The sequence below is a fragment of the Platichthys flesus genome, chromosome 2 (genome assembly GCF_949316205.1).
Source record: "Platichthys flesus chromosome 2, fPlaFle2.1, whole genome shotgun sequence".
NCBI lineage: Eukaryota > Metazoa > Chordata > Actinopteri > Pleuronectiformes > Pleuronectidae > Platichthys > Platichthys flesus.
The window spans coordinates 29080533-29099114 of record NC_084946.1 but is presented as its reverse complement, the minus strand read 5'-3'; the positions used below and the strand labels follow the sequence as shown (position 1 = coordinate 29099114).

The 18582-nt window shown below is 46.0% G+C and overlaps 1 protein-coding gene across 1 annotated transcript; it reads right to left on the bottom strand.

Moving 5' to 3' along the window:
* Window positions 1–1905: 1905 nt before the first annotated feature.
* Window positions 1906–16947, bottom strand: LOC133972186 (NACHT, LRR and PYD domains-containing protein 12-like). The gene is made up of 8 exons (XM_062409484.1): window positions 16830–16947; window positions 13113–14910; window positions 11563–11736; window positions 10853–11026; window positions 6931–7104; window positions 5418–5591; window positions 4864–5037; window positions 1906–3125 (listed from the first exon to the last, which is right to left on the bottom strand). The coding sequence occupies exons 1-8, from the start codon at window positions 16945–16947 to the stop codon at window positions 3101–3103; spliced, it is 2811 nt and encodes a 936-aa protein (XP_062265468.1). The 3' UTR covers window positions 1906–3100.
* Between the last annotated feature and the right edge of the window lie 1635 nt (window positions 16948–18582).

The following is an 18582-nucleotide window of genomic DNA, read 5'->3' as shown; positions in this document are numbered from 1 at the left end:
GACACAACCACGACCAATCACACGCCTGCGTTTATAAAACAAGAACAAAACATACAAACTAATTTCTACTGAAACAAAACAAGGAAAAACTTCCAGATACTTCACTCAGTACACGTACATGTAGTACACGTGTCCTCTGGTGTACTCCCTCAAATCAAACCAGACATAACGATCACAACATCAACAACTAAATTATCAACCATGTGTCACATGACGTGGAAATGATGCCGACATAGATGAAGATGTAAATAAAGATGGACGACACGTCTCCACTTCCTGCTGTTCTAATAAAAACGAAGCCAAGTATCTCAAATACAAACGCTGCCATCTTGTGGTGATGACATCACTTGTCCAGCAGTGATCGTGGAGTAGAGGCGTGGTTTAAAGTCCCGCCTAAATCTACACTCGACCAATCACAAGTCGATTTCATCTGTCAATCGTGACATGATCATATAAAGACAGGCTGAGACGTCGTGATGACAGCTGAGACCGGCTTCTGATTGGTCGAGCTGATATATCATCAGCACCACGATCACGAATGACTGCATGTTATGTTTTAACCACAAGATGGCAGCGTTTGTATTTAAAACATTTTGTGTTCATTTCTGGAGGAAGTGGAGATGTGTCATCATCTTAGTTTATAATCTCTGATTCTTAATATCACAGATTCAAGTCACTAAACATGTTTCACTTCCTGTTTGGACGTGAAAACAACCAGAGGACGGACGTGACGTGAATCAGACCCTCGGAGCAGAGACAAAGGTTTTCAGCGACGCTACACGAGTCGACACCGAACACAGAGAAGAATCAACCATTTAATGAAGCTCTCATTCCAAGACACACATCAACCTGTACAGCAAACACACACTGACACAAACACAAGACAAACGCACACACTCACCAACCAATCGCCGAACTAAACGAGTTCTGAATTCTTTATTGCACTTGAACATGAAAAGTCCATTAGGACCAGATCTTTCCTGCTGATGTTCTCCATCGTTTCATTTGTGCTTCCTCTGAAGACGAGTGCTCAGTGTGTCAGCGTGTTCCTGATTCTGTTTTCTTTACATTCATGTTCTAATAAATAAAACCCACACTGAAACAAACAAAGAGGCCGAGTCGTGTTTATCATGAAGTCGTGTTTACACAGGATTACTGCCTGGAGCTGTGGGTTTACTGTAGAGACCAGTAACTGTACAGTGTTCACCAGAACAACACTGAAGCTGGTTCCATACATGAACTCAACCACGTGTTCCTCACATGTTCCTGACATGTTCCTTACGTGTTCCTGACGTGTTCCTGATGTGTTCCTCACGTGTTCCTCACATGTTCCTGACGCGTTCCTCACATGTTCCTGACGTGTTCCTGACGTGTTTCAGTTTTATCTGTTTCTCTGTGAAAAAGACAAAGGACTTGGATTCCACACACAAACACAAACACAAACACACACACACACACACACACACACACACACACACATTCATACACTTTTAATATCTGCATGCAGGACTCGACCTGACTGTCGGTAACCTGTTCCTGTAAACACAATCCAATCAACACTCTCTCTCTGAATTAAATCCACTGATAAAGAATCATGAATAAATGTATTGATCTGCTGTCAGGCTGTTTATATTGAGACATATTGATCAGATGTAGAATTTCATTATGATCACAAGCTTTTCCTTATAAGTGAGTTAGGGTTTGTATAAAACGTCCTCGGGTCAGTTTTCTATTAATATGGTAAAATGTTTATGAAACAGTTTCCTCAGAGACTTAAAGATGCTCTGCTCTTCATCGACTCTTCTTCATACTGTTAATGTCTCATTCACTTTTCTTCTGCTGGTTTCCATTATGTCAAACTGGTGATTTTGTTCTTTTACCTGCACCAAGGACGAGATGTTTCCACCAGTTGAAGGATGTTTATTGAGCATTAAAGCAGAGACAAGTAGAAACAGAACTTTTCTCTCTGAGATGTTTTTCTTCTCGTTACATCTGGTTTGGGGAGAGCGTGGCCTAGCGGATGGAGCGGGTGCTCTGCAACAAGAAGGTTGCTGGTTCGAATCCCTGGCGGTACGGGGGGGGTTGGATGGAGAAGGGTTAGAGGGTTAAACCAAAGACATGTTAAAAAAAATCAAAAACTAAATCATAGCGAAAAACAAAGAGGATTTTAGAATCAAAATGAAAGAAGTGAAATCATAAAACCAACAGATTAAAAAAACTAACAGATTATTGTTGGGGGGGCGCTGTACGGATGGGGGGGTGCTGTTTAAGTTGGGGTGATGGCTGGGGGGGGGCATCCTAACGTCGTACAGACGTTAGGATGAACGTTTGTCAGAGATGATGAAGATGATGAAGAAGAAGAAGAAGCATAAACAAACATCTTCATACGGGAAAGATGTTTGTTTATGCTCTTCATCCCATCTGCATGCCTAAGTGTCCTTGGCAAGATACTGAACCCCTAGATGGCCCCTCATAAATGTTGAGTGTACTTAAAATGTAAGTCGCTTTGGACAAAAGTGTCAGCTAATGTAATAATAATGTAATGGTTTGTCACAGAGGAAATGATCCATGTGTTTGACTCATAGACTGAATATAAAGCCTTTGACTGGGATGTGCTGCTGTTGTACTGCAGCGCCACCTGTGGGTCAAAAGTAGAAAAGCCACCACCGCTCTGCACCTGATGCAGAAATGAAAACGTCCCATTTTTAAGTCCAGAGTTTTGATCTTTTGTGTCAAAGACAAAACTCTGATTTTGAACTCAAAGGGATTTCAATGTGTTGAACTTTGTGTATGTGACTCTTTATAGAGGGTTTATATATTCTGCTTGTGTTGTGTCATTTCAATAAACACATTCTACATGTGAATAAACACAATCAGGGCAGGAAGGTTGCTGGTTTGAATCCGGTTCAGATGGGGTCTTCCTGTGTGGAGTCTGCATGTTCTCCCCGTGTTTTCTCCAGGTGCTCCGGCTTCATCTCACAAACACATGCAGATTAGGGGTTGTGTAGATTGGAGACTACACACAAGCTGCTGCTGCTTCAGCCTCTGGATCCTCAGGACACAGCTCAGCCTCCGTCCACACACACTGTCCTCTTCACTCTCAACTCCACAAAGACCCGTCCCACCTGTTGAGAGAAGAAGACATCAGTGTCACAGAGACTCACTTCATCAGCTGTGAGTCAGTGATGCAGCTCATCCAGTAGAAAGAGCAGCAGGGACTTCAGTCCTGTTCAGAGGTGGAGCAGCTTCCTCTCTGCTTCATGTTCACGTGTTGGAATGAACACGCTAAGAGCTCAGTGTGTGTCCTCTGCATGTCAAAGTGCAGAGTTGACACCTGAGAGGTGGATTTACTGCTGTTACAGGTGAAGTCATGTTTCACTGTGTGTTGATGAACATCTGCTTCTGACAAACTGGGACCAGAGGAGACAGATGGACCTCAGCAGAGGTTCTGCTCTGTATAAAGAGCTCCTGGTTACCATGTGATGAGGAGAGGCTTCAGTCCCACTGACCTCAGAGCTGTGACAAAGATCCACCTGATCAGTTCTTCACTGATGAAGTGAGAGGACAAACTGTCTCAGATCAGATGAAGACGACACCGTCTCTGTCCCTCGTGTGAGGCTGTCAGCTGTGGTCCAGCTTCACTTCCTGTTCACATGAAAACAACAACAACTGTCTTCTTCACGTCAACTCAGTCACATGATCCCAAGCAGCTTGTGGCTCGTCTGATTGGCCGACTGTTGTCTCTCTGTGTCTCTGTCCAATCCTGACGTCTGTCCTCGTTGTCCTCTCACAGCTTCACTGAGGAAACACTGAGGCCTGAACTATGAAGACACTTCAACATGTCCAGGAGATCTTTCTGAGATCAGCTCAACTGAACCTGACAGACACAGTCAGGCTAAGTGGTCACATGACGCTGGTTATCAACTCGTTAAGTTAACTCAGGTTTTCCTCATCGAGATCTGAGCGGGCACATAAAAGGGGCGGGGTCTACTGTGTGTGACCAATCACAGACATGGACAGTTTGACTGACAGCAGAGCCTCATATTTCACAACCAGGATCAAACTGTTCTATAATAAAAATCAGAGGAGAACAAACACCTGATCCAGAATAAAAGAAACCCAGTCACAGCTGCTAAATGCAGGAGGAACAGCTGGTGAAACATCTGGATCGTGTCAATGTGTAAGTTACAGCGCCCCCTGGTGGAATCTGGTAAGAATATATTACATGACCACGACATAATAACGTGTGAACGAGATAAATAACTCGAGACCACGAGACCTGAATCTGTTGTTTACTAACAAGACGAGTGGAAGACAAGAAGACACACACTGTCTCACTGTCTCTGAGACACACATTGTCTCACTGTCTCTGAGACACACACTGTCTCTGAGGACACACACTGTCTCACTGTCTCTGAGGACACACACATGGACCTGTCTCCAGGAAGCTGAGGTCATCTGGTGTTTTGGTGACAGGATGAGTCTGGAGACATTGAGATGTTCTGGGTGAGTTAGAGATCAACTGAACCAACCAGACGTTGATTTAAACTTCCCTTATCCGTCCCTTTAAGGAGAGTGTGCACCACACAACAGTGTAGAGTCACTGTGGTCAGTGGGCGGAGCTTCTATACGGGTTGATCTCCAACTTAACCTGGAGCAGGTTAGCTGTTCATCAGAAGTTACCATGGTGATTGACCTGGTTAAGAAGTGGACGAGCTTCATAGAACTGAAAAAACTAAACCTGAAGTTAACCTGATAACCACAAATCCTGCTTGGTAGCACAGACCCTGGATCTGTGATACTGACTGTGTTTAGTAACATACTGATGAAAGCAGCGTGGACTGACTCCAACCATCTACTGACCTCAGAGTCTCCAGTCGACAGTTTGGACTCTGCTGTAGATCAAGCAGCTCCTTCACTGCTGAGTCCTGCAGCTTGTTGTTCCTCAGATCCAGTTTTCTCAGATGATAGGGGTTTGACCTCAGAGCTGAAGCCAGAGAAGAACAGCTGATCTCTGACAGACTGCAGCTCTCCAACCTGGATAAAGAATAAAACTTAACTGTAAATTAAACTGAGTTCATGTGTGAAAATAACGGACACAAATTCATGTCAGCACAGACTCATAACATGGAAGATAAATATGAAATCAGACATGTTGGACTAAAAACGAGTCCTGATTCAGACCAAATAGATTATTTGGACCCGGTCTCTGTCCTGCAGATCAGTTTAGGAAATCCAGAACTAAACTCAATGTTTTAATGAGTAGCTGAATATTTAAAATGTCTCAGATTAATTAATGAATGGATTCAAGTTATGAATGAAGAGGAATTATGTTAAATTAGAAATAAATTAGATAAATTGTGTATAAAAGCTGTTTTATAGATATGAGATCTACAAAAGTCAGTCAGTGAACTGACCTCAGAGTCTCCAGTCGACAGGTTGAACTCTGTAGAAAACCACACAGCTCCTTCACTCTTGAGTCCTGCAGGCCGTTGAAGCTCAGATCCAGTTTTCTCAGATGAGAGGGGTTTGACCTCAGAGCTGAAGCCAGAGAAGAACAGCTGATCTCTGACAGACTGCAGTTCTCCAACCTGGATAAAGAAATATGAATATTAGAATGTGTCCTCCTGTTGTTGTGGATCGTCATCATGTCAACACAGACTCTCAACATGCTGCTGACCTCAGTCCAGTCTGTGACCTGAAGATAAATGAAGCTCAGCACAAGTTCAGGAAGGAAGACTTAAACCAGCAGACGATCAGCTGATCGTGGGCGTTCCTAACTTGAGGAGCGCCCAATGGAGGTCCTTACCTGCACAGTGATCAGCTGATTGTGGGTGTACCTCAATATCGATCAGGTCGGGCGCGGTCTCAGTCAGCCAGTCATTCAGCAGCTGCCAACCTTTAAAAATCCCTTCTCCTCTCTTCCTCAGTCACCCATCATTCAGCAACTCGTGCAGCCCCTCCTCCACCCCATTCTCCTCCAGTCGAGGATGTTCACCTCATCCGGATCCCGACCTCAACTGATCATGGATCATGTCAACGGATGGGGATTTTAGCGGCACCCCATCATGGTGGCAGCTGATCACAGACTAAATCGACAAGGCGCCCTGACAATATACACATTGCTCGTGGCATCCATTGCACTTCTGTCCATCCTGGAAGAGGGTTCCCTCGCATGCAGCTCTTCCTGAGGTTTCTACTTTTTCCCTGTCAAGGTTTTTGTAGTTTTTCCTAACCCTTGTGAGGGTTCAGGGCAGAGGATGTCACACTCAGCGAGTCCAATAGGACAAAGGAGCATAAGATGGGCCTTGTAAACATACGTTCAACAGATAAAACCACAACCAGTGTCTAGACCCCCGGGGGTATTCCTGTTTGATGTTCTGCTCCACCCCCTTCTAAACCTGATGACATCTCACAGGGGTCTAAAATGCTGTGAAACATACACATTCTTTTGTGTGTTTGTAAATAAATAAATATTGGTAAATTGGAAATCAAGTCTCTCCTTATTGAAATATCAGATCAGACATGTTGGACCATTGTTTCATTCATCAGCTTCTTCTCTGTGTGTTGGTCACTGAGCAGGTATGTGTAATTAAACACTGTTTAAAGTAGGGATGGCTCCTGATGTCACTTCCTGTTTGTTTCTATACTTATCAACTGTCCAACGTGTTTCAATAAGAATGTGTCCTATTTTGAAAACCTGAGGAGGACGAGTGCTCGGCCTCAGTCCACATGTTATTTACTGACACTTTCTTAGTGATCAGGAGCAGGTGAGTGCAGGTGAATGGAGTTGATGAGGTGGACGTGACTGACAGGCTGGGTGAGTGACAGATGACTGAGGGACAGTGAGCAGAGCAGAACTGAGACAATTTAAATAAATAATGACCCAACAAGAAAGAAATTCTGAAAAGTGAAGAAGGATTTAAGAACCTCAGAGTCTCCAGTCGACAGTTTGGACTCTCCAGTCCAGAACACAGCAGCTTCACTCCTGAATCCTGCAGCTCGTTGTGACTCAGATCCAGTTCTCTCAGATGAGAGGGGTCTGACTTCAGAGCTGAGGCCAGAGAAGAACAGCTGATCTCTGACAGACTGCACCACTTCAACCTGGATAAAGAATAAAACTTAACTGTAAATTAAACTGAGTTCATGTGTGAAAATAACAGACACATATTCATGTCAGCACAGACTCATAACATGGAAGATAAATATGAAATCAGACATGTTGGACTAAAAACGAGTCCTGATTCAGTACAAATAGATTATTTGGACCCGGTCTCTGTCCTGCAGATCAGTTTAGGAAATCCAGAACTAAACTCAGTGTTTTAACAAGTAGCTGAATATTTAAAATGTCACAGATTAATTAATGAGTGAATTCAAGTTATGAATGAAGAGGAATTATGTTAAACATAATTAAATGTCACCTTATCGTGGTGGAGAGGTTTGCGTGTCCCTGTGAACCTGAGGGCTGTGTTGTCTGGAGCCTTGTGCTCCTGGTAGGGTCTCTCATGGCAGAGTGGTCTCAGGTGAGGGGCCAGACTAAGAATGGTTCAAAAAACCTCAATGAATAACGAAAAAAGAGGAGATGTGACCCGGCCCGGAGGAAGCCCGGGGCCCCCGTCTGGAGCTAGGCCCAGATGGAGGGCTCGATGGCGAGCGCCTGGTGGCCGGGTTTGCCACGGAGCCCGGTCGGGCATAGCCCAAACAAACTACGTGGCACCCCCCCCCTCTCTTCATCCCATGGGCCCACCACCTGTGGGAAGACCCGTTGGGGTCGGGTGCGCAGCCACATGGGTGGCAGCGAAGGTCAGGGGTCTCGACGGACCAGACCCGGGCGGCAGAAGCTGGCTCTGGGGACGTGGAACGTCACCTCGCTGTGGGGAAAGGAACCGGAGCTTGTGAGGGAGGTGGAGCGCTATCAGTTAGATCTGGTGGGGCTTACCTCCACGCACAGTCTCAGCTCTGGTACCGTACTCCTGGATAAGGGTTGGACTCTATTCTTCTCCGGAGTTGCCAAGGGCGTGAGGCGCCGGGCGGGTGTGGGGATACTCATAAATCCCCTGCTGAGCGCCGCGGTGTTGGAGTTTACCCCGGTAGACGAGAGGGTCGCCTCCCTGCGCCTAAGGGTTGTAGGGGGGAAAACTGACTGTTGTTTGTGCGTATGCACCAAAAAACAGCTCAGAGTACTCGGCCTTCTTGGAGACCCTGAATGGAGTCCTGTATGGGGCTCCAGTAGGGGACTCCATAGTTCTGCTGGGTGACTTCAACGCCCACGTGGGCAACGATGGAGACACCTGGAGAGGCGTGGTGGGGAGGAACGGCCTCCCTGATCTGAACCCGAGCGGTCGTTTGTTATTGGACTTCTGTGCTAGTCATGGATTATCCATAACAAACACCATGTTCGAACATAAGGGTGCTCATAAGTGTACCTGGTACCAGAGTACCCTAGGCCGAAGATCAATGATCGATTTTGTGATTGTGTCATCTGATCTGAGGCCGCATGTTTTGGACACTCGGGTAAAGAGAGGGGCGGAACTGTCAACCGACCACCATCTGGTTGTGAGTTGGATCAGGGAATGGGGGAAATTTCCGGATAGACCTGGTAAGCCCAAACGAGTAGTGCGGGTGAACTGGGAACGTCTGGAGGAGGCCCCCGTCCTAGGTATCTTCAACTCACACCTCCGGCGGAGTTTTTCTGGCATTCCTGTGGAGGTTGGGGGCATTGAGCCAGAGTGGGCGGTGTTCAAAGCCTCCATTGCTGAAGCTGCGGCGGCTAGCTGTGGCCTCAGGGTCTTAGGCTCCTCAAGGGGCGGTAACCCTCGGACACCGTGGTGGACACCGGTGGTCAGGGAAGCCGTCCGATTGAAGAAGGAGGCCTTCCGGGATATGATATCCTGGAGGACTCCGGACTCAGTTGCAGGGTACCGACAGGCCCGAAGGGCTGCAGCTGCTGCCGTGTCGGAGGCTAAGCAGCGGGTGTGGGAGAAGTTCGGAGAGGCCATGGAGAAGGACTTTCGGTCGGCACCAAAGTGTTTCTGGAAGACTATCCGGCACCTCAGGAGGGGGAAACGGGGAACCATCCAAGCTGTGTACAGTAAGGATGGGACTCTGTTGACCTCAACTGAGGAGGTCGTCGGACGTTGGAAGGAACACTTTGAGGAACTCCTGAATCCGAATAACACGCCCTCTATGTTGGAGGCAGAGCTCGAGGTTGATGGTGTTTCGTCGTCAATTTCCCTGGTGGAGGTCACTGAGGTGGTCAAACATCTCCGCAGTGGCAAGGCCCCAGGGATTGATGAGATCCAGCCAGAAATGCTAAAGGCTCTGGGTGTTGAGGGGCTGTCATGGTTGACACGCCTATTCAACATCGCGTGGGAGTCGGGTGCAGTGCCAAAGGAGTGGCAAACCGGGGTGGTGGTTCCCCTGTTCAAAAAGGGGGACCAGAGAGTGTGTACCAATTACCGGGGTATCACACTTCTCAGCCTCCCTGGTAAAGTCTACTCCAAGGTGCTGGAAAGGAGGGTTCGGCCGATCGTCGAACCTCAGATTGAAGAGGAACAATGCGGTTTTCGACCCGGACGTGGAACTACGGACCAGCTCTTCACTCTCGCAAGGATCCTGGAGGGGGCCTGGGAGTATGCCCATCCGGTCCACTTGTGTTTTGTGGATCTGGAGAAGGCGTATGACCGGGTCCCCCGGGAGAAACTGTGGGAGGTGCTGCGGGAGTATGGGGTAAGGGGGTCTATCCTCAGGGCCATCCAATCCCTGTACTCCCAAAGCGAGAGCTGTGTTCGGGTCTTCGGCAGCCAGTCAGTTTCGTTCTCAGTGGATGCTGGTCTCCGCCAGGGCTGCGCCTTGTCACCAATCCTGTCTGTGATATACATGGACAGGATATCGAGGCGTAGTCGTGGTGGGGAGGGGTTGCAGTTCGGTGGTCTGAGGATCTCGTCACTGCTTTTTGCGGATGATGTGGTCCTCATTGGATCATCGGCCTGTGACCTTCAGCACTCACTGGATCGGCTGGCGGCCGAGTGTGAAGCGGCTGGGATGAGTATCAGCACCGCTAAATCTGAGGCCATGACTCTTAGCAGGAAACCGATGGATTGCTTACTCCGGGTAGGAAATGAGTCCTTAGCCCAAGTGAAGGAGTTCAAGTACCTCTGGGTCTTGTTCGCGAGTGAGGGTACTATGGAGCGTGAGATTGGCCGGAGAATCGGAGCAGCGGGGGCGGTATTGCGTTCTCTTTACCGCACCGTTGTAACGAAAAGAGAGCTGAGCCGCAAGGCAAAGCTCTCGATCTACCGGTCGATCTTCGTTCCTATCCTCACCTATGGTCATGAGGGCTGGGTGATGACCGAAAGGACGAGATCACGGGTACAAGCGGCCGAGATGAGTTTTCTCAGAAGGGTGGCTGGCGTCTCCCTTAGGGATAGGGTGAGAAGCTCAGCCATCCGTGAGGAACTCGGATTAGAGCCGCTGCTCCTTTACTTAGAAAGGAGTCAGCTGAGGTGGTTCGGGCATCTGGTAAGGATGCCCACTGGGCGCCTTTCTTGGGAGGTGTTTCAGGCACGTCCAGTGGGGAGGAGACCTCGGGGAAGACCCAGGACTAGGTGGAGAGATTATATCTCAACACTGGCCTGGGAACGCCTCGGGATCCCCCCGTCAGAGCTGGTCAATGTGGCCCAGGAAAGGGAAGTCTGGGGCCCCCTGCTTGAGCTGCTCCCCCCGCGACCCGACCCCGGATAAGCGGATGACGATGAGTGAGATGAGTGAGAGTGATAATTAAATTAGATAAATTGTGTATAAATGCTGTTTATAGATATGAGATCTAAAAAAAGCCAGTCAGTGAACTGACCTCAGAGTCTCCAGGTGACAGGTTGGACTCTGTAGAAAACCACACAGCTCCTTCACTCTTGAGTCCTGCAGGTAGTTGTAGCTCAGATCCAGTTCTCTCAGATGAGAGGGGTTTGACCTCAGAGCTGAAGCCAGAGAAGAACAGCTGATCTCTGACAGACTGCAGTACTCCAACCTGGATAAAGAAATATGAATATTAGAATGTGTCCTCCTGTTGTTGTGGATCTTCATCATGTCAACACAGACTCTCAACATGCTGCTGACCTCAGTCCAGTCTGTGACCTGAAGATAAATATCAGATCAGACATGTTGGACCATTGTTTCATTCATCAGCTTCTTCTCTGTGTGTTGGTCACTGAGCAGGTTTGTGAAATTAAACACTGTTTAAAGTAGGGATGGCTCCTGATGTCACTTCCTGTTTGTTTCTATACTTATCAACTGTCCAACGTGTTTCAATAAGAATGAGTCTTATTTTGAAAACCTGAGGAGGACGAGTGCTCGGCCTCAGTCCACATGTTATTTACTGACACTTTCTTAGTGATCAGGAGCAGGTGAGTGCAGGTGAATGGAGTTGATGAGGTGGACGTGACTGACAGGCTGGGTGAGTGACAGATGACTGAGGGACAGTGAGCAGAGCAGAACTGAGACAATATAAATAAATAATGACCCAATAAGAAAGAAAGTCTGAAAAGTGAAAAGGGATTTAAGGACCTCAGAGTCTCCAGTCCACAGTTTGGACTCTCCAGTCCAGAACACAGCAGCTTCACTCCTGAATCCTGCAGCTCGTTGTCACTCAGATCCAGTTCTCTCAGATGTGAGGGGTCTGACTTCAGAGCTGAGGCCACGACTTCACAGTGAGTCTCTGAGAGTTCACAATCAACGAGTCTGTAATTAAAGAAAATATTAAATCTGTGAGAATTAAATCAGAAAACAATACATTCATACAAAACGTGATCATGTGACCCTCACCCTGGTAAATCCCCTCTTTGTTAAAAACTCCTCTAGAGAATCCTTTCAGATTTAGTTCAAGCGTTCATTCAGACTAACAGAGGAACTCGTTAGATTCAGGTGGTCAAGGGTCAAAGGTGAAGGTCACAGAACATGTTCATGGCCTCTTGAACATGATATCTCAAGTTTGTCTTCAGGGGAATTTTTCACATTTTGTTGGAAAGAGAAACCAATTAGAGTTCAGTGGTCAAAGGTCAAAGGTCACAGTGACCTCATATTATTGTGAAGTAACATGTCAGGAACCTGGAGGGACGGACACTGCACTGGTTGGTGGTGGAGGACAAACGCAGAGTGGGAACTCTGGTTTGACAAGAATGAAGAATAAACTATATTTCCTGCTTCTTCCAAAGCGACTTACATTTTTCGTACACTCAACATTTATGAGTTCAGTATCTTGCCAAGGACACTTAGGCATGCAGATGGGAAAGAGTAGGATTTGAACCGGCAACCTTCTTGTTGCAGAGCACCCAATCTATCCCCTAGGCCACGCTCTCCCCCCTCTCTTCAGTTTAAAGGAACCATCAGTGATTCTCATCCAAAACACTGATTCATTGATCGTCTCCTCACTCTCTGCTAGCTGTTTGATCATATATATTTATATATATATATATATATATATATATATACACAGTATATACAATGACCCCTTGCACCCCACATGGTCGTATGTCTGAACCCTCAAACTCCAGCACAGTGATCACATTGGATTTCACTCTCCACATCTGATCTAGTTGTTCTCACATGTACATGAGAATGTAAATGTACATAATAATAACTTTATTACACACATAATATGTGTAATAATCTTGATGACGTTTTCCTGCACGTGGCATCTATTGCACTTCTGTCCGTCCTGGGAGAGGGATCCTCACATGTGGCTCTCTCTGAGGTTTCTACGTATTTTTACCCTGTTAAAGGGTTTTTAGTAGTTTTTCCTGACTCTTGCTGAGGGTTAAGGACAGAGGATGTCACACCCTGTTAAAGCCCTATGAGATGAATTGTAATTTGTGAATATGGGCTATACAAATAAAATTTGATTGATTGATTGACATATTACATTACATTACATTTCATTTAGCTGACGCTTTTATCCAAAGCGACTTACAATAAGTGCATTCAAACCCGAGGGGACATACATTATTACATACACACATTAGCTGCCCAAAACAATGAGGATCATCTAACACTGAGTGTATTTGAAGAACGACTCATCTCTACTGATTGAACATGATATTGATCATGTCTGGACTCACACAGCCTTCCTGCAGTTCCTCACAGCTGGGATCAGTCTCAGTCGACCCTGGTCTGATGTGTTGAACTTCTTCAGGTCTAACTCATCCAGAACCTCCTCTGACATCTGCAGCATGTAGGCCAGAGCTGAGCAGTGGATCTCAGAGAGTTTCTCCTCTGATCTGTTCTCTGACGTCAGGAACTGTTTCATCTGCTGATGAACTGAGTGGTCGTTCATCTCAGTCAGACAGTGGAAGATGTTGATGCTTCTGTCAGGAGAAATGTCATCACTCTCCATCTCCTTCAGGTTGTTGATGACTCTCTGGATGATCTCTGGAATGTTCCCTGTCCGACCCAGCAGGCCTCCTAAGACTCTCTGGTTGGACTCCAGACTGAGGCCGTGAAGGAAGCGAACAAACAGGTCCAGATGACCATTTGTACTGGTGAGGGACTTCTTCATGGTTCTCTTCAGGAGGTCATTCAGGGAGAAGGAACTGTTTGTGTTCCCATAATGTCCCAAGAAGTTGTTGAGTTCTTCTGTGTTCCACTCAGTGTAACAGTGGAACATGTAGACTGCAGCCAGAAACTCCTGAACGCTCAGATGAACAAAGCAGTAGACTGATTTCTGGAAGATCACACACTCTCTTCTGAAGATCTCAGTACAAACTCCTGAGTACACCGAGGCCTCTGTGACATTAAGACCACACCTCTCCAGGTCTTCTTGGTAGAACATGATGTTTCCTTCCTCCAGATGTTTAAGTGCCAGCCTCCCCAGCTTCAGGAGAACGTCCCTGTCAGCCTCCGTCAGCTGCTGTGGACTCGTCTCATGTCCCTCACCGTACTTGTTGTTCTTCCTCTTTGTCTGAACCAGCAGGAAGTGTGAGTACAGGTCAGTCAGGGTCTTGGGCAGCTCTCCTCTCTGGTCTGTGGTCAACATGTGCTCCAGAACTGTAGCACTGATCCAGCAGAAGACTGGGATTTGACACATGATGTGGAGGCTCCTGGACGTCTTGATGTGTGAGATGATTCTGCTGCACAGCTCTTCATCACTGAACCTCCTCCTGAAGTACTCCTCCTTCTGGGCCTCAGTGAAGCCTCGTACTTCTGTGACCCTGTCAACACATGCAGGAGGGATCTGATTGGCCGCCGCAGGTCTGGAGGTTATCCAGACGAGAGCCGAGGGAAGCAGATTCCCCCGGATGAGGTTTGTCAGCAGCACGTTGACTGATGACCTCTGTGTGACCTCAGACACAAGCTCCCTGTGGTTGAAGTCCAGAGAAGGTCTGCTTTCATCCAGGCCGTCAAAGATGAACAAAGGTTTACAGACAGCGAGCGTCTCTGCCGTGAGCTTCTGTAACTCTGGATGGAAAACATGGAGCAGCGTGAGAAGACTGTGCTGCTGGTCCTTCACCAGGTTCAGCTCCCTGAACGAAAGCACAGCCAGCAGACCCACATCCTGGTTCTCTAAACCCTCTGCCCAGTCCAGAGTGAACTTCTGCACCGAGAAGGTTTTTCCAACGCCAGCGACTCCGTTGGTCAGGACGACTCTGATGCTGCTCTGCTGGTCAGTGGAGGCTTTAAAGATGTCGTGGACCTTGATGGGAGTGTCCTGGAGGATCTTCATCTTGGAAGCCGTCTCAAGCTGCCTCACCTCATGTTGAGTATTAACCTCTTCACTCTGTCCCTCTGTGATGTAGAGCTCAGTGTAGATCCTGTTGAGGAGGGTTCTACTTCCTGTTTCATCACTTCCTTCGGTCACATGTTCACATCTCCTCCTCACACTGAGCTTATGTTCATCTGAAACCTCCTGCAGACCACGATATGCTGAAAGACAAGAAACAATGTGAGAGACAGAGAATCTGAGAATCTGCTGATTGTTTTCATCAGATACAGAAAAACTACAGAAAATAGAAGCTTTTTAACTTTGTGCTTTTCTAACGATGTTAAATGTTGATGCTGTATGAAGGAACAAAATAAAACCACATGTGCTGTTGTCAGAAGTGAAGACATCAGCAGACACATGTACAGTGCTGCTCTGACCGGCTGTCTGACCTCCAGCTCCTGTTCTGGATCTTTGTCCACACTGGGGACAGGAGGAGTCTCCTGAAGAACCAGACTGGTCCCAGTATGAGGTGATGCACTGTCTGCAGAACCAGTGTCCACAGCTGGTGGAGACTGGATCCTTCAGGACGTCCTGACACGAAGCACAGCAGGACGACTGCTCCTCCTCAGAAACATGACTCCTCTTCCTCTCCCTGTGAAGACATGTCCTGATAACTCACATGTCACAGTCACAGGTTGTCATCACTTCTGTCAAGGAGGTTTTGTGTTCACCCAGTATGTTTGTGTGTTGGTTGGTTCGTTAGTGGGATTATAAAAAACAACAGATTACCAGTAAACTTGTTGGAAGGTTGTGGTCTGTGAACCAGATGGGGGGGGGGGGGGGGGTCCTCTTTCACAGACATGTTCAGAGGACTGATGTTTACCAGTGTGTGGAATTTGGTGCAGATCCAAATCCAAATGAGTCTCTAGTGGATTTCAAAGTGGTTTCATAAGGAGCGTGTTGGTTCTTGGTGGAGGTCTGAGCTCTTTGAGTGATTCTGAGAGATTAGTCACCAACTTCAATGAAGCTGTGTCCTAATGCAGGGGCCACACTAGAGGAAACTAGATCCTCTTCAGAGCAGGTCCCAGTAGAAACAGTCTCTTACTCTGTGGGTGAGGGTCCAGGTTCTTTACTGAAGAATAGAGGAGGATCCATGGACTGGTCACTCTTCAGAGACAGACAGCTGGACCCTGGAGACTCTGCTCTCAGTCTGTGGTCCTGACCTCTGCAAACACAAACATGTTTTTATTCAGAACACATCATTCACTGGTTCATTCTGTGAGGATTCAGTTTGGAGCTTCACATGTTTGCAGCAGGTCTCTTACTTTGTGGTTGAGGGTCCAACTTGCTCTGAAGTGTCCTCGTCCATGTTGCACCGGCTGCGGCTCAGTTGTGGTTCAGGCCACGCTGCTCTTCTAGATATTCAAGGTCTGGTCTATTTCCTTCTGGTTCTGCGCTCAGTTTACAGCAGAACACAGTGAAATGATCTTTCACACCAGTTTCAATGTTTATCTGTGAAAACGTCACAAACACAAATATTTGCATCACTTCCTGTAGCCGACCCATTTCAAAATAAAAGCACTCCAGCGTTTCTGGCGACTGAAACTATTGATTTATTTTTTTAAATGTTTTTATTGTGAAATAGAAGCAGGGCTTCATAGTTTGTAGTACTGGTATTTATTTGAGTACACAGGAGTACTTATATACAAGGAAATACAGTGATCACGTCAGAAACCTCAGGAAGGACAAGAGTCTCTCTCTGTACGTCGACAAACTACGAATTGCATCACTTGTGTGTCACCCAAGGACACACAAACACACACACACACACACACACACACACACTCAGGTGACTGTAACGTATGATGGTGAAAACACGTTGTGTTATTAAACACTTGATGAACAGATGAAGATAAAAAGTGAAGCTGTGAGTTAACTCTGTTAATTAGTCCTTTGAAGGCTCTTTGATCCAGACCTGCTGTTCACATCTGTCTCTGGGATCCGATCACATGACGTCTGTCACCAGGTGTGAACTGTCAAACTTAGAGTCATGTGATCAGCAGACGGATGTTAACAGCAGGTGTGAGAGTGAGACAGTGAAACTTTCAGAAAGTTGTGTTCACACTCACCTGCTCACTTTCCTTCCTTCTGCTCGTCCAGGTGAAAATGGAGTCTGACCGCTCCCTGTTCTCAGGCTCCTCTTCCCTGTGGAACCAGTTCACTCTTGAAACCTCCCAGTTCATGAAGATGAACATGTCATGTCAAGTCAGCAAAGAGCCAGAGCACCTGGCTGCAGACAACATGGTTTTCCCATCAAGCCTAAACTGGATGAACTGGAATTCCACCATAGAAACTACTTTCTATGAAAACAAGAAATAAAACTGATGTGAGTGTAAATTCTATTTCACAGAAAACTTGACCAAAGCCTTGATCATCTTTTCATTGGATTTATTTGACTTGTAAGTTGTGATTTGGTGTTTTATTCACATACAGTATAAAACAAGTTGAGAGAGAGAGAGAGAGGGAGAGAGAGAGAGAGAGAGAGAGAGAGAGAGAGAGAGAGAGAGGACTCTAACTCTATAACTTACCCTAACTCTCTAAGGAGGTTATGTTTTTCCTCTGTTTGTTTGTTGATTTGTTTACAAACAGAAGAAGTCCCTGAATCTCAGTGTGAATCCAAATCAGACCATTTTTAAATGTTTGTGTTAAACTCTCACTTCTCAGGTTGTTAACAAAGTAGAAAAGAAGTTTAAAATCTCTAAATAAAACATGAAACAGTTCAGATGAAGAACAGCACGTGAGCGCCCCCTGTCTGTCAGATATATTAGTGAAGTCTCACAGTTTGACCCATCAGACCATGTGACCTAATGTTTTATTGACCCTTGCTGCCCCCTGGTGTTCACACGTTTTCCGCAGCAACAGAGTTTAAAAATCAGAGTTAAAACTAATTCTTGTTTTTTCGTCTGTTTTATTGATTTTATTGATCTAGATGTTTTACATTTTTAGTTTCTAAATTATAGCAACTAATCTTGTTCTATAACTTTCTACCTCTTGTCAAATGTCTTTTAAATAAAATGTTATTATAGTATATAGTAATATTTATTTTAATTCCATTTATAACATTTCTCAGGTTGAAAAGCACCAAACTGCATAAGATATTTAAATATCAGATATTTTAACTTTATATTTTCATGTGTTAAATGTTTTTTTATCTATCTGAGAAATGACTGCACTTTGTTTTACAAAGATCATAAAGTTTATTACATTTCTTTAAATGCAGAATACGTCATGCTTTTATTTTGACACCAAAACAAACCGAAGAGCGACTTTACAAAAACGATCGTCGTCACGGTCGTGATGTCGTCGGTCGTGATGTCATCGGTTGCATCACAGCACGCCACGAGTTCAGATGAGACAGGAAGTCTGTTCACCACGAGGGCGGCTGATATGAAAACAGTCGTAATATCACAATGACGTTGGAACATCGTGAGGATGAATTCAGACTTTCTTCTCAATCACGACTTTAATCTCACAACATTACGACTTAAAAATGCAGCTGATGTTACGTCGTAGCTGCGAACATGAGAACGAGCGAAGAGATGAAGAGTGAAGAGCAGCTGTGGTAAAACAACAGAGTCAATAAAACCATCATGTTCAGGTTTCTCTACCAGTGGTGGAAAAAACTGATCCTTAACAAACATAAAAATACTTGTTTAAAACTTTCCTGAAGTGAAAGCAACATGAAACTGAAGTAGAACAGAAAGTGCTCCTCCTCGGACACTGAGTGTTAGAAGAGAATCAGCCTTGGTGTGTGAGCTGTGTATTTTCACTCAGTCCATAAGTTCTGAGCTGTTCAATGTGAACAAACCTGAATCTTGTAAAGTCTCGAT

What these genes read in the sequence shown, in the direction of transcription:
- LOC133972186 (XM_062409484.1), bottom strand. Translation starts at nt 16,947, where the DNA reads ATGTTCATCTTCATGAACTGGGAGGTTTCAAGAGTGAACTGGTTCCAC. An exon ending in AGGAACTGCAGGAAGGCTGT is followed by an intron (nt 11,737 to 13,112) that starts GTGAGTCCAGAC and finishes CTTTAATTACAG; the next exon opens with ACTCGTTGATTGTGAACTCT. An exon ending in TGTCACCTGGAGACTCTGAG is followed by an intron (nt 7,105 to 10,852) that starts GTCAGTTCACTG and finishes TTCTTTATCCAG; the next exon opens with GTTGAAGTGGTGCAGTCTGT.